The 17084-nt window shown below is 41.5% G+C and overlaps 1 protein-coding gene across 1 annotated transcript in view; it reads right to left on the reverse strand.

Annotated features, from left to right (window-relative positions):
- Positions 1-17084, reverse strand: part of LOC129853821 (tyrosine-protein phosphatase non-receptor type 13-like) — a 129679-nt gene that overhangs the window by 63077 nt on the left and 49518 nt on the right. Inside the window, exons 19-23 of the mRNA XM_055920242.1 lie at positions 13730-13897; positions 13330-13504; positions 12419-12629; positions 12243-12280; positions 11451-11552 (exon numbers count right to left, since the gene is read on the reverse strand). Of these exons, the coding sequence (XP_055776217.1) occupies positions 11451-11552; positions 12243-12280; positions 12419-12629; positions 13330-13504; positions 13730-13897 (694 nt within the window). The remainder of the gene's footprint in view (positions 1-11450; positions 11553-12242; positions 12281-12418; positions 12630-13329; positions 13505-13729; positions 13898-17084) is intronic.

A 17084-nucleotide genomic window follows, 5' to 3' on the forward strand; every position in this document is an offset into this window, starting at 1 on the left:
GTTATTTATGTAACTTTCATTGTGATACAAACGTAGGGCTATATGGTTTAAATTTTTAATACATTCTAAGGCTGCATGATGCAACTAATGATGTTTTGAAAAAGGTTGCATGAAAGGCATGAGCTCTGCTATGTATTTGTGCAGGCTGAACACTTCATTAGTCTCTCATTCACAATTTGACAAGCACTTGCTAACGCCTTGAATTTCCCTACGGCATCCCCTTTGTGTGACCTTAATGCCCCCTAAAAATATCCATGCCTTTTGCGGCCAGTAGCCGTTGTGCCCTTGGGCTGAATATAATCATTTTAATTCCCTTTTCCCTGCATGCTTAATGCTCTGAAGCATCTCTCACTCACATGGCTCTGTCAGGTGATCGGGTCTTTCTCACAGGCTACAGGTGTAGACATAGGGGACACAACTGCAAGCGTTCTTATCCAATTCCGAGGCGCAATTTGAAGATATTGGAAGTGTCCACTGTCCACATTTACTTTTCGTTAGCCAACAAGATGAGTAGGCCTAACGAACAGCAAACGCACTAGGCTATGTCAATCTACTATCCCCTATAGTACAAAAGTTTAACTATACTATTCCGTGCGAGAGATAAATATTCCAAACATAGACTAGGACAGTTGTGGGATGCGATAGATCCCACATTTATACAACCACTAGCATTAAAAATATATATTTTTTACACAATGAGGCTGATGCAACAGATCAGAACATTCAGCTTAAAATGTTGATAAACTATTAAGCTATTTCTTCACATAAGCGCAGTAATGCGCCCACGGCAGGCTATAAGCCTGGATGTTCCATTAGCAGGAAACATCACTATCAAAAGTGACCGCTAATGCGATTATGCATGTAATGCTTTTATTATAAAGGTGCATTTTTATGGTGAAAATTCTCCCCCAAAATTGAAACTCACGCGCTACGTATGTATGCCAGTTACGCTCTACACCCATTGTAAAGCGGAATAATGTGCTTAATTTTAAATAAGTTATTTTGGCCATTTTAGTTGTGATACAAACATATAGGCCTATGGGCTACGCTACAAGACTTTGAAAAAGTTGCAAAAAAAGGTATGCATTGTTTCTTGTCTCATGCTGGGCATCATTCACAGGTGATTATATATAATTCACAAGCGATATGCTAATATTTTCAGCCATTAGACTATTCTTGATTTAATATTGTCTTGACTTATACTAACTAATATGTGTGAAATTTGTTTTGATTTAGAATGGACCATATCATGCACCTGTCTCAAAATGGGCAGAAAAAAAAATCCATGTCATCTATGCACTTAAATAGCAAATGGAGGACGCTTTTCCAGTGGTTCATTTTTATGCCAGTCAGGTAGGCTATACTCATGTTGTAAAGACAAGCAATGTGCCTCATATTAGGAAAGTCTAGATATTTGTTAGTGTCGACACCATATAAATAACTACATTGAATATGTATTGTCCTTACCTCCAGTATAGAATGATTGGTATTCATGTGTGCATGATTATTATTTGCATTAGCATTGACTGTGACCTTTCCCCTTTGATGAGGTCATCACCCACAGTCGTATCTGTAAAAGGTGACTATCACATGTTGAGTGGGCTGTATCGTTTTGCTATATTGGTAACATTTGTACATGGCTGTACACCTTTTATTTCTTAAGTTGAAAATAAAGGAAAGTAATATAGAAATGCGTGTGGGCATTCCTTGTCAAGTTACTACATTTATATACTAGGCCTAGCCTATAGAAAGCTGATGGGATCCTCCTCTTTTTAATAGAGGCCAAAGCAGTTTTCTCACGCAATAGCATAGCCTAAGAAATGTTGCGTAACATGAGCTCATGGGATCTAATGAAGGGTTTGATTAGATTTTTGATTACATTTGGATTGATGTCAAAGTGATTAGAGGGACAATAGAGTGCTGAGTACCAGGCAGTTAGTACGTTTGGTAGATTACTAATAACCAAAAGCAGCATCAGGGCATGGAGAAGCCTAATTACTGTGACTAAACGGTCACGTGGAATTTGACTGGCATCACGACTCGTGACCACCGGTGTAGCTGTAATACGGTCACCATAACAGCCCTACTCCAGACATTGGAATAATTTCCCAATTTAAATATAACTATTTGAAATTAATTTCAAGTACATATGATGGTGAATGCGTACTAAAAAGATTTACACCAAGTGTGATGTTTCATGTTTTACTTCAATATCAAGGAGGAAGTGTTACAGCAGTCAAACAACAATCAATGTCGAAATTTCACTATCAATGTTACTAGTATACAAATCAGACACATTTCAGCATGGAATTAAACAGCAAGGTAGGTAGTCTATTCAGGTAAGAATCATGCAAGTAATAAATAATCAAAGCGGAGAAACAGAATTAATTGCAATAGTCAACTCAATACTTCCCCCCCCCCTGCCGAGGTAGGATTTACCCTGCCTCTCTTCCGAACGTCTCCTTTCCAATTTGAAGGGTATTTTTTCCTGGCTGGCCCATTCTCCTCCCCCTTGGTTGTGTTACAAGCTGTAAATAAAGACACACACACACACACAACAAAAAGTCATTTCTAGTATGTGGCACAAAAAGCTTACTGAGATGATGCACTGTATGATAGATATGCTTATAGGCCTTGCCATAAAAAATGAATAACATTTAGACCCCCTGGCACTGGGCTAACCGGTTGATCTACTGTAGATAACGTTAGCTAGCTACTTAGTTGACACTGCAGCTAGCTAGCTTAGCCAGTTTATCTAGCGGCAACCTAATGTGATAGCTAGTTAGCTATTGTCACACACATCTGATTAATCTGTTCATTCTTTATGCCAATGACAAGGTGGCTAGTTAACCAACAAGCAGAGATTGGGAGCTAAAAACAGGAGATAAAACTTTGTTTGGGAAAGTGAAAAACCCAGCGTCGTTGCAGCTCTTCCTGTACTCAAACCGGTGCGCCTGGCACCTCCTACTACCATACCCCATTCAAAGGCACTTAAATATTTTGTCTTGCACATTCACCCTCTGACTGGCGCACATACAAAATCCATGTCTCAATTGTCTCAAGGCTTAAAAATCCTTATTTAAACGGTCTCCTCCCCTTCATCTACACTGATTGAAGTGGATTTAACAAGTGACATCAATAAGGGATCATAGCTTTCACCAGGATTCACCTGGTCTATGTCATGGAAAGAGCAGGTGTTCTTAATGTTTTGTACACTCAGTGTATAATATTACAAAGGCAAACGGTAATTAAAGTGCAACTTACCTCTGACATTCTGATTCCCTGGTGCCAGAGTGTGTGACATCACTCAGTTGATGTCACACAGGGTTTGACGGACAACTTTGAGAGACAATGGAATTAAAAGTTTTGATGACAAGCTATTTTGAATACATTTCATTTGGCATGGGGTCATGAAACGTTCATACAGACAAAGGGTGTAAGAATACTTCCAAGATAAATACACAATGCAGAGGATGAGGTCAATAAAGTACTAAAAATCAATGGAAATTTTCTGTAATATCAATAGGTCAGAGACATGGGAGGAATTTCAGTCCGGGACTCATAGCTACATGGCAAGTTCTCATTGGTCCAAATTGTCTATACTTTGAACCTGAAATAGGATACTTGTTATTTGGCCATTGGCCCAGTTTTATTGCAAGGATTTCTAAATTGGTCAACCACAGGCTAGGGCTGGGTTATAAAACTACATCCTGTCCCTTAGTTCTGTGGAGAGTCACTGAGGACAGTCACTGAGGACAGCGGAGAATGAACATCTACCTCCCAAACATCTACCTCCCCGCATGATTTGTTCTCTTTGAATAAACCTATTTTCCTCCCCATGATTTGCTTTGGGGTCTGTGTTATTGAAGAGTAACATCAACTACTAACACTTCTTGCCGTGACCCGGATGTATTGGTCATGAAAAACTCAACTGTGAGTTGATCCAGGGAAAGAGGGCTGAAATGTTAAATGTTTTTTACAGTGGTGATGGACAGCTGGTGACATTTTAAAAACAGGTTTTCAAACACTTGTAACCCGATTAGCAGCATAATCGGCGATCTGCTGTATACTTACGGCCTATTGTAAACTGAAAGTCACACCTTTCCAGTTCTCCTCACCCCGCCCCAAACTCCACCCATAACACAGTTACCATTCATAAACTAGCTGTTTATCTAAAGAAAATTACATTGCGACCAAAGAAAACAAACTAAATGGACATTGTTTTCATCAAGCCAGCATCTTTCTACGGTGTTACCCATTCCAGGGTTAGGACCATAACCACGAGATGAATTGAAAATAAGCAGGAGCTGAGGATCACCAAAACAAAAAAGGTATTTTGGTTTCAGTGCATTTTCTTAAATAAAATAAAATGTATATAGCCTATCAATGTGTAGGCATACTGTGTAATGAAATCGAGGGTTAAATAAAAAATAAAATATTGTGTACTAAAATCATGACTGTGTTTTTGCAGAGCATACAACCATGCCGACAACCATTCGTGGAGAACAGTGGACAAAGGGCTGGACACGGGCCGCACCGAAAAAACGCATGGTTGCCAAGAAAGCGGTTAGAATTACTAGATTCTTAAAATGTGTACGCAGAATTTGTGTGTTAGAGTCACTTTTAATTAATCTACCATTTCCATCATAGGCCACTGTAATCGATGGTGGCTCAAGGCGGTACCATTCTGCTCATCTGATGAAGGTGCACATTGATCAGATTCAATCTTTGAAGACAGAGATCGAGTCATTGAAGGCAGACCAGCAGAGAGCGAAACATTATCTGGAGGGCAGAGATACGGGCGACAGCTGATGCATTGTTCCAGAGCCAGGCGGCATTGGCGGAGAGTCAGGCGGAGAATGACGCATTGAAGAGGGCGAGGAACGAGATGGAGTCACAATCTATGCCAGGAGCACCTGTGAGCTCTGGAACTCCACCTCTGCCAGGCAGAGTCAACATAACTGGAAGGTTCGTCAGGTCGTCGGTTCACCTTGACATTTCCATTCCTCTTCTGACAACGTAACTTGACCAAGGCAAATGTGGCTTACCAGTGAACCTCCGGGTGTTCATCATTAACACTGTCTCAGAAGTTTCTGTCCATGACAGATGCAACCCGAAAAAGCATTAAGGACAGAGTTAATGAGTACTTGAGGTCACCGACAAAGTCTGGACATGGCCTGCTCTCCCTTATGTAAGGAATTAGGCACTTTCCCATGTACTGTAGGCTATGTTTATTTGTCAGACTGCACAGTAGCCTAATAAACAAATGCAGGTGGCTTATATCTTAAAAATGCTTTACTATCCAAATGTAAAAGCATTTACTGTACAGTACTGTATTTCTTTATCAGAATCTTTATACTTTCGTTAATAAAATAATGATAAAAATACAATTTTTAAAATGCAGATGTTTATTTAGTTATGGATCCATAATGAATTACTATGGGAATAAATATCACTGAAATCCAGAAATATTGGAACAAAATTGTCTAATGAAGGTAAACAAATTGTTGCTTACTGGAAAATACCCATTCAAAACACACACGGTCATGTTGTACAGCGCCATTATGGCTATTAGGAGGTAGCTGGACAATAGACTTGCCTAGAAGGAGGGTAGGGGGAGAATTATATCGTCAAATGTAGGTTGGTTAGGTTAGTTAGGTTGGCTGTATCACAACCGGCCGTGATTGGTTGCAATTTAATCCACCAGAAAATACAAAATAAATAATACAAAAAAGTATTATTATTATTGTGTATCAATTCCGACCGTGATTGGGAGTCCCATAGGGCGGCAGACAAATGACCCAGCGTATCTCTCCCTCTAAAAAACAGAAATAAATGTTTTGGCCTTTAAAAATATTATTTTGGCCTTTATTCAAATTGCAAATCGCTTACTTTCTTTTGAAAACTAAATAACCTCCAATATATTGTTATATATTATCAAGTTGATGGCAGAGTAATATAGCCCGGCACCTACATAAAGCTGAGTAACTCACTCATTCTTGGCTTTGGATCAAAATAAATAAAAGAAATAACTAACATTCTTTCTGATAGTCTTTAACTTCTCTAGGGTAGGGGGCAGCATTTTCACATTTGGATGAAAAGCATACCCAAATAAATGGACATTTTGGATATGTCGACGGAATTAATCGAACAAAAGGACCATTTGTGATGTTTATGGGACATATTGGAGTGCCAATAAAAGAAGCGTGTCAAAGGTAAGGCATGAATTATATTTTTATTTCTGCGTTTTGTGTCGCGCCTGCAGGGTTGAAATATGCTTATCTCTTTGTTCACTATGGTGCTATACTCAGATAATAGCATCGTATGCTTTCGCCGAAAAGCCTATTTCAATTCTGACATGTTGGCTGGATTCACAACCAGTGTAGCTTTAATTTGGTATCTTTTATGTGAGATTTAATGAAAATTTGATTTTATAGTAATTTTCATAGTATTTAATTTGAATATGGCGCTCTGCAATTTCTCAGGCTTTTTGCCAAGTGAGATAGTAGCGTCTTGCCTAAACTCATATAAATATGAACTTTACCGAACAAAAAATACATGTATTGTATAACATGAAGTCCTATGAGGGTCATCTGATGAAGATCAAAGGTTAGTGATTAATTTTCTCTATTTCTGCTTTTTGTTACTGCTCTCTTTAGCTGGAAAAATGGCTCTCTTTTTCTGTGACTTGGCTCATACCTAACATAATCGTTTGGTGTGCTTTCGTCGTAAAACCTTTTTGAAATCGGACACTTTGGCTGGATTTACAACAAGTGTAGCTTTAAAATTGTGTAAAATACTTGTATGTTTGAGGAATTTAAATTATGGGATTTCTGTTGTTTTGTTTTGATTTGGCGCCCTGCAGATTCACTGGCTGTTGACGAGGTGGAACGCTACCGTCCCACATACCCTAGAGAAGTTAATAAAGAAATGTTTTGGTTATCCTGACCTGGACACCATGTAGAGTATTATAATAGCCCATTTTGGGCTGTTAGCAGGACAATATACCTTTACGAACACCTCTATGTATTTTGATACTTGTGGATAGAGCCTCCTGTTCGGCGCAGTGGACTAAGACACTGCATCGCAGTACAAAATGCGTTGCTACAGATGCATGTTAGATACCCGTGCCGGTGACCCATGTGTAATTATTCGCGGTCACTTCATTGAAAAAAATATTTTTCCCGATATACTGTAGGCCTACCATAGGCGACATGAGTTGCACTAGTGTTGAGAAATGTGCTGTTAATGTAAGCCTTCAACAAGCTTTTGAAGTGAACACACGTGTTATGGGTAACCAGGCCCTACAGAAACAATGTGATCTATAGTTAGGAGGTTTGAGTTCAAGGGGTGATATATATTTTTTTCTTTAAATAAAGAGATATATATTATACAACTTTTGAAGTTAATGTAATGCCATTGTTAAGTGAGAAATACACTTTAGAAAGGGTGGGACAGCTCCTCCGGATGTGAGCATGAAAAAGATTTTGTGATCTGAAGAACCATTTCAAGGTAGAGAGGTGTAGGCAAGAGATAAAGAAATACTCTGTCATTGTTGACAAAGACGGAATCTGTCTGATACACAAAAAGCTGGGGAAAAATAGAGGAAATCTAACTAGTTGAGAAATACAAGATGGTCTTTAACTGTTTTAGCCAAAGTAAGAAAACGGGATGAGAAATTGTCTCTGGAGAATCATGACAGGACATTGCAGAGAGATAAAGATAGTTTGAGAGCTCTTGGTGAACAGATAAAAACCCTGAAAGTAGAAATACAACAATTATAGGCAACGGTCGTAAAAACAGACTTGGTTCCAACATGTGGACCTTTTGTTCCCTCAATCTACCCACACTGAGTTGCGCAAGGCAGATCAGGTTTCAAGCATCTGGTCAGCATTGCCTGGCTTCGAGTCAACATGTTTCCACAACTAATGACTGGGAGACAAAACTTTGGCGACAGGTTGTCACAACTGGACAAAGACATCAATCAACGTAATAAACCGGCTGTCAGAGTTGTGCAGGTTCCAAGTGAAACCAACATTATTCTTTCAGCAGAAGAGAAACCTGGTGAATGTCATTGCGGGATTTCTGGTCACTGGCAACAAGAATGTCGGGAAATAAAACGTGTTCTTATGACAACAGCCACAACGACACAATGCTGATGCAGAAATGGAAGAATCTCTCTCCGGCTCAGCAGCAGAGTTTGCTGGACGCTGTGGAGGTAAACTAATAGACCCCCTCTTACGTCCTATCTCAGCTGGGTACATATGAAATCGGATGGAATATATGTGAACATGGCTAATAGCTTAGCAGTAGATACAGGTGAAGAAGTCACTGTATTGCCCATATCTTTTGCAAAACATATACATTTGAAGTCGGAAGTTTACATACTGTACACCTTAGCCAAATACATTTAAACTCTGTTTTTTACAATTACTGACATTTAATCCAAGTAAAAATTCCCTGTCTTAGAATCACCACTTTATTTTAAGAATGTGAAATGTCAGAATAGAGAAAATGATTTATTTCACCTTTTATTAATTTCATCACAATCCCAGTGGGTCAGAAGTTTACATACATTCAATTAGTATTTGGTAGCATTGCCTTTAAATTGTTTAACTTGTGTCAAACGTTTTGGTTAGCCTTCCACAAGCTTCCCACAATAAGTTGGAGGAATTTTGGCCCATTCCTCCTGACAGAGCTGGTGTAACTGAGTCAGGTTTGCAGGCCTTTTTAAGTTCTGCCCATAATTTTCTATAGGATTGAGGACAGGGATTTGTGATGGCCACTCCAATACCTTAACTTTGTTGTCCTTAAGCCATTTTGCCACAACTTTGGAAGTATGTTTGGGGTCATTGTCCATTTGGAAGACCCATTTGCGACCAAGCTTTAAATTCCTGACGGATGTCTTTAGATGTTGCTTCAATGCCATCTATTTTGTAAAGTGCACCAGTCCATCCTGCAGCAAAGCACCCCCACAACATGATGCTGCCACCCCCGTGCTTCACGGTTGGGATGGTGTTCTTCGGCTTGCAAGCATCCCCCTTTTTCCTCCAAACATATAATGGTCATTATGGCCAAACAGTTCTATTTTTGTTTCATCAGACCAGAGGACATTTCTCCAAAAAGTACGATCTTTGTCCCCATGTGCAGTTGCAAACCGTGGTCTGGCTTTTTTAATGGCAGTTTTGGAGCAGTGGCTTCTTCCTTGCTGAGCGGCCTTTCAGGTTATGTCGATATAGGACTTGTTTTACTCTGGATATAGGTACTTTGTACATGTTTCCTCCAGCATCATCACAAGGTCCTTTGCTGTTGTTCTAGGATTGATTTGCGCTTTTCACACCAAAGTACGTTCATCTCTAGGAGACAGAACGCGTCTCCTCCCTGAGCGGTATGACGGCTGCGTGGTCCCATGGTGTTTATACTTGCGTGCTATTGTTTGTACAGATAAACCGTGGTACCCTCAGGCATTTGGAAATTGCTCCCAAGGATGAACCAGACTTGTGGAGGTCTACAGCTTTTTATCTGAGGTCTTGGCTGATTTCTTTTGATTTTCCCATGATGTCAAGCAAAGAGTCACTGAGTTTGAAGGTAGGCCTTGAAATATATCCACAGGTACACCTCCAATTGACTAAAATGATGTCAAATTAGCCTGGCAGCAGCTTCTAAAGCCATGACATCATTTTCTGGAATTTTCCAAGCTGTTTAAAGGCACAGTCAACTTAGTGTATGTAAACTTCTGACTCACTGGAATTGTGATACAGTGAAATAATCTGTCTGTAAACAATTGTTGGAAAAATTACTTGTGTCATGCACAAAGTAGATGTCCCAACCGACTTGCCAAAACTCTAGTTTGTTAACAAGAAATTTGTGGAGTGGTTGAAAAACAAGTTTTAATGACACCAACCTAAGTCTATGTAAACTTCCGACTTCAACTGTACGTCCTCAGTACACGGGGAGAGGCTAGGGCTGGGTTGTAAAGCTGCATCCTGTCTCTTTGTTCTGTGGAGAGAATCACTGAGGACAGGGGAAAATGAACCTACCTCCCACCACAATTTGTTCTCTTTGAATAAACTTATTTTCCTCCACCTGCTTTGGGTTCTAATTAAAATAGTGATAAAGGAAACAATAAATGTTAGGCAGATCATGCCCAGAGCTTGTGGCTGAACAGTACCAGAGCAAAACTTGAGCAGGAGAGAAGGCCGATACAATTGTTTTATTCTGCTTGAATTATGTTTCTGCTCCAAACTCTCCCCTTTTACATGCTCCAGTATTCAAAAGCAGTTCGGCTTTAAGCGATCAAAGAACTGTCTATGAATGAATGGCTGCATCAACCATTACATGGTATGACAAACTGCATAATAAAAGAGGCCTAATCAGGCAAAACAATTAAGTCATTTAAAACGAAATACTAAGGTGTTCAAACAAGGTAATTGCAACAACAAAAAAAGGGGGGGGGGGGGGGGGGGCGGGCTTGGGCACAATTTATAGTCCAATATTTACATGTGTCTTGGGGGGCAAGTTTTTAAATTGTGCAGAATTTTGCGGTTGTGATGTGTGTGTAGCATTTATGTCTATGTGGGTGTGTGTGCGCGTGCGTGGATGAGTGTATATCTGTGTGGGTGTGTGCGTGAGTGAGTGCATGTGTGCGGAGAGTTCGTGCAGGTGTTTAGTCCAGCTCATGTGTTCAGCAGACTGATAAGTTGTAGATAGAAACTGTCTCTGAGCCTGTTAGGATCAGACCTCATGCTCTGATGTTGTCTGCCCGACGGTATAGGAGTGATCAGCTCGTGGCTGGGGTGTGTAAGGTCCTTGATGCTGCGGGCCTTCCGCAGGCACTGTTTCAAGTAGATATCCTGGATGGGTGGGAGCACGTTTCCAGAGATGTACTGGGCTGTCTTCACCATGTGGTCTTGGTTTGAGCAATTCCTGTACCAGGCCGTGATGCAACCAGTCAGGACGTGCTCAATGAATCAGCGGTAGTATTTTGAGAAGACCCGGGGAAGCATGCCAAATTTCTTCAGCCGCTTTAAGAAGAAGAAGAGATGCTGTTGTGCCCTCTTGACGAGAGTGGTGTTTTTGGTCCATGTCAAGTCCTCAGTGATGTGGATGCTGACTCTCTACTGCAAGACCCGTTGATGTGGATCAGGGCATGTTCCCTCTGCTTCCTGAAGTCAACCACCAACTCCTTTTCTTTTGCTGACATTTAGGGAGAGGTTGTTTTCCTGGCACCACAATACCAGTTCACTTTCCTCCTCCCTACAGGCTGATTCGCCATTGTTGATGATTATCAGGCCTATAACCGTGTGGTCGTCAGCAACCCCCCCCCCCCCCCCACACACACACACACACACACACACACACAGCACCCTGTCTATTAGCACCACTACGGCTACAAACACAGAAAAAGAGACGAGATGAGAGAGCGAAAGAATGAGCGAGAAGTTTCTTACCCTGCTCTGTAGGTGTCTCTGGCTCAGGAAAGGCAGGTTCCTCAAAATGAGTGAAATACTTCCATTCCTTCTCCTTCTTCCACTCTCTCAGGTCACTGAGACCTGGACAGACAGGACACCGAATCACAGTGTCATGTTTACATTTACTGTTGCATTTTTGTCAATTAGCAGATGCTGTTATCCAGAGCGACTTACAAGAGCAATTAGAGTTAAGTGCCATGCTCAAGAGCATCAGATTTTTCAGCTTGAGCATCAGATTTTTCACCTCGTCGGCTCTGGGATTCAAACTAGTGACCTTTTGGTTACTGGCCCAACGCTCTTAACCGCTAAGCTACCTGCCACCCTATTTTGAAACCAGTGGAGGCTGCTGAGGGGAGGACGGCTCATATTAATGGTCAGAATGGAGTGAACGGAATGGTATCAAACACATGGTTCTCATTGTTTTGATACCATTTCATTCACTTAATTAAAGGCCTTTACACTTCATTACAGCCATTATTATGAGCCATCCTCCACTCAGCAGCCTCCACTGGTTGAAACGCCAAACCATGAAGCCTCTGTCTCTGTCTAAGGTATGGTTATCAACTCTGGTAACGATTGATCTGAGAATAGCATCTACTTCCTCAATGAGGCGTCAACCTACGAACCTCTCATTATATCAACTTAACCTATTGCACCACTTGGCCACCTTCCAGAGTTTCTGTTTCTCTTTGAACCAGCAGTCATCCACATCAAGAGGAGTTCTGAACTGAACATAGTGTTCATCATCTCCCTATATGGTCTGATACACACCATTCCTCTTGGCTTTGGGCGTCACAGGCTGATCATCTCTACAACAAGAAAGAAAGTTAATTTAACAACAAAAACACACACTTCAGTGCACACACACACATGCATGCATGAAGAAGATACACACACAAGCACAAGGGCACGCAAACACACACACACACCGCCCTCCACAAACACACCTGGTGGCCTTGAGTTTCACTTTGCGTGGAGCGTTCTCACAGGCCTTGACAGCATCCTCTAAAGTCATTCCCATGGTGCATCGGCCACAGATGTACAGGATCCTGTCGTTTGGTTGGATGCTGCCTTCCTCACAGGCAGGTGAACCAGGAACCACCTCCAGACAGTAGATCCCCTGCCTCTTGCTGCCTATACCACCTGTCAGCTTTATACCTGAGAGGTGTTCATTAGACTCAGTGAAACGACGAGACCTTGACTAACAATGTTTTCATCTTACAAATATTTGCTAAGGTGTGCCCTAATGAACACCATCCAGATATACAGTGCCTTCTGAAAGTATTCATACCACTTGACTTAATCAACATTTTGTTGTGTTACAGCCGGAAGTGAAAATGGATAAATCAATGATTTTTCCCCCTCACCCATCTACACACAATACCCGATAATGACAAAGTGAAAACATGTTTTTAGAAATTTGTGCGAAATGTATTGAAAATGAAATATCACACACCTGTGTCAATACTTTGTAGAAGCACCTTTGACAGCGATTACAGCTGTGAGTCTTTCTGGGTAAGTCTAAGAGCTTTCCACGCCAACATTTTACCATTATTCTTTTTTAAATTCTAATTGGGTTGTTGATCATTGCTAGAAAATCATTTTTAGGTCTTGCCATAGATTTTCAAGTAGCTTTAAATTAAAACTGTAACTTGGCCACTCAGGAACGTTCACTGTTTTCTTAGTAAGCAACTCCAGTGTATATTTGGGCTTGCATTGTTTTCCTCTAGGATTTTGCCTGTCCTTAGGCTCCATTCCGTTTTTATCCTGAAAGACTATCCTTAACGATTACAAGCATACCCATAAGATGATTCCCTCAACTAAATCCTAATTGTCCCGCTCCCACTCAGTTTTTTACCAAGCTGTCCAGTAGGTGTCTTGTGTAGAATGATGTCTTGCAGGTTGTCTGGAGAAGGTGGAGCTATCAGGTTGGTCACTGCCCTCCCCAGGGTCATACTCAGCCTCCTAGGAGATGACCTCAGGATCGACATGGCAACCTCATCTGTCACGTTTGTCACATCCTGGCCGTTGACCTGGGAGAGGGGAAAATGGAAGAAACCGGTAAGGGATAATGTGTGCCTGTGGGTGTGTGTGTGTGTGTGTACCGTAGTGGAGACTGCTGAGTGGAGGACGGCTCATGATAATGGCTGGAATGGAATCATATCAAACACATGCTTCCCATGTAGTTGATACCACTCCATTGACTCCATTCCAGCCATTATGAGCCGTTCTTCCTTCAGCGGCCTCCACTGGTGTACCGTGATTAGTCTGTCCCCTGGTCTGAGCCGTCCGTCAGTCTTAGCAGGGTTGTCCAGTATGTCCTGGATGTAGTAGCAGGCATCCAGTTTGCTGCGTGTGATGGTGAACCCAAAACTACTGCGCGACAACTTGGTCAGAACCACACACATCTCAAACTCCATCATAACCTGGAGGGAAATAAAGATAGATATATAGACCAAAGGACTGGACACCATCTCTGCTGTTTTACATTATATTCTGTCAGAACATGTTATTGTTAGACATCGGGAATCCTATAGAGAAGGGCCGAAATCTGATTCCAGTCAACAGGACAGCCGTGAGTTGGGGAGGAATGAGGAATCTGGGCCGAGGTCAGGTCAGATGAAATGAGAAAGAACAGTTCTCACTAATGTCCTGTCAAGCAACAGAGATGTATTGGCTGTCCAGATGTGTAAGGAGGAGACACAGCATAGAAGGAAGGTATTAAAACCAGTGCTTGTGTAAATAAAGTGCATTCAGAAAGTATTCAGACCCCTTGACTTTTTCCACATTTTGTTGCACTACAGCCTTATTCTAAAATTGATTAAATATTTCCCCCCCTCAATCATATACACACACACACACACATAACGACAAAGCCAAAACATGTTTTTGCAAATTCATACAAAAAAATAGGAAATATTACATTTACATAAGTATTCAGACACTTTACTCAGTACTTTGTTGAAGCATCTTTGGCAGCGATTACATCCTAGAGTCTTCTTGGTTATGACGACACAAGCTTGGCACACCTGTATTTGGGGAGTTTCTCCCATTCTTCTCTGCAGATCCCCTCTAGGTCTGTCAGGTTGGATGGGGAGTGTCGCTGCACAGCTATTTTCAGGTCTCTCCAGAGATGTTCAATCGGGTACAAGTCCACTCAAGGACATTCAGAGACTTGTCCAGAAGCCACTCATGTGTTGTCTTGGCTGTGTGCTTAGGGTCATTGTCTGTTGGAAGGTGAACCTTTGCCCCAGTCTGAGGTCCTGAGCGTTCTGGAGCAGGTTTTCATCAAGGATCTCTGTACTTTTCTCAGTTCATCTTTCCCTTGATCCTGACTAGTATCCTGGTCCCTACCGCTGAAAAACATCCCCACAACTTTGACTGGTACTGTAGGTCCATTTTTTCTTCTTCTTTACTTATCTTTTGTTTACCTAATACCTATTTTTTACTTAAAAGTTTCACTGTTGGTTAGGGCTTGTAAGTAAGCATTTCACTGTATTCAGCGCACATGACAAACTTTGATTTGAGTGTGGAAGGAACGTAATAGAGTCTAAAGAACGAAACTAGATTTCCTCTTTTGCCGCAGATGGACATAAGGTGCCGGGGTTCTAAATCAGCTGAAGGTCAGTCGATATATTTCAGATTAATGCTACCAGGACTAAAACCATTTCAGGAGGTTAATAGCATTGACACAACCATTGCTGACAATGGAGCAGCAAAGGATAGTGTTGGGGAAGTGCTATCGCGTAAAAGGAGGTTTTATTCACCAGTGATCCCCCTTAGTACAGCAACTAAGGGAGTGAAGTGGCCAGGGAAAGTTTTAGACACCAGTGGACTAAGAACATGGAGAAAGATAGCTTGTTGGGGGTAATTATACTCTGGACAACATCCTAAGGGGTGAATATGGGAACCAACTAATTATTACGGTCAAGCGTCAGGGGGAAGAAGATGCATATGGAGCAGATGAAGGCATACTTAGTCTCAATTAGGGGCTGAACTAGTGACTGAGACAGAAATCCATCAGTGTAAATGGTATGATGGCGGGGGAGTGTCAAGGGTCAGTCTTATGGAGTGTTGGTTGTAGATTATGGCAGGACCGATGTCAGTGCATTCTATGGAGTCCCAAAAACCAAGGTGTTAACATCACAGGGAATTGGGGAAGCAAAATTTAATATGACTGTGGTGGAGATTAGAGTGGCTAATAAATTAAGGAAGTGGGTAATAGAGTCTCTGGGGAACGATACCACTCCTCTATGTATATTGTTACAGAGGATAGCTCGTAGGAGAGGAAGGACAGCTAACTGTGCACAATATAGAGACTACTATGAAGTTAAATTGAACGTCACACATACTCAGATCATGGTGAGAGTAGCAGAGATAGTGTTGTCATTTCAGACACTTTCAGTGATGGGATTGTCAAAGAAGGTACAACGCCTGAAAGAATAGCCACAGATCCCTGTATACAGGAGGCCACATCAACGGAAGAGAAGTTCGCTGTAGTAGTAGCATCACATCTCCTGCAGAGTGTGATTAAGAAACATGTGGCTCAGAGTTTTGTAAGGTTGGATACTCTTCCAACACCACTAATCTCTCCTCCATTCCTAACAGCCAGCAAACACTTGGCATATCTCCCAAAAGATTGGGACCGAGTGACGTTAAACGGAAAGTGTCAGAAGGTGGCTGCTTATCAACCGTTAGGACCCAAAGTTTACACTAACGAAAGCGTTCACAAAGGGGTGGGGTGTACATCGGCCTTGGGATGAGCGATGTTTACCTAACCTGAGCACAGGAAAGTGTTATCCACAGGTACCGACTGTAGCAGAAAACAGGTCATTGGAGAGGTTGGTGACTATGGGACCGGGTATGAGTTGGGAGACAGGTAGGGAGTATCTGAAAGGTTCAGTCCTAGATCTATCAGTGAACCACAAAGGCAATAGGAGAGCAGGAGACAGATTCCATGTAATAGCTATTCTCACGGCAGTCGCTGTAGGGACAGTAACTGAAGGAGCGGTAGTAGTAGTGAAGGATGTTATAGTCACAGCATGGAACTGGACTAAGGTGTAAATGAGGGGTATTTTGAAGTATGCGTCATGGGCAGTGTTAGTAGTAGCAGGGGTTAGCTTGGTAGCATTGTTGGGATATCATCTTCTGAGGGCATTTATGTTGAAACTTATATACAGTGCTGATTTTCCTGAGGTAAAGTTGATTAGGGCCACAGCATGTGTATATACGATGGCCATGGAGGAGGAAGGAGATTGGGAGCGAAGTGAAAATGACATGGCTTGGGAACACCTCTAGTAACCAGTGTCTGGGCGGGGAAGACTGGGTGAAAGCATGAGGAAGTTTTCATTTTTGTGTAACCCAGCAGAAAATGTTCCAGAAGGCATAGATTCAGGTGAAGAGAGAGTGGGTATCATCGTGTTATTAAACTTCAGATTTTCTTTGCATATATAATTATGCATAGCTTAACACATTATTAATACTTATGTTTTGTTTCTTTCTGCTTTCCAAGTCTTGTGCTATCACTCTCTTAGGAATCAGAAGGAAATCGAGAAAGTAAAAAGCTAAAGCTGAAATGGAGGAAGTCAAAAGCTCCAGCTGAAATGTCATTCT

The sequence above is a fragment of the Salvelinus fontinalis genome, chromosome 1, assembly GCF_029448725.1.
Source record: "Salvelinus fontinalis isolate EN_2023a chromosome 1, ASM2944872v1, whole genome shotgun sequence".
In the NCBI taxonomy this organism is placed as follows: Eukaryota; Metazoa; Chordata; class Actinopteri; order Salmoniformes; family Salmonidae; genus Salvelinus; species Salvelinus fontinalis.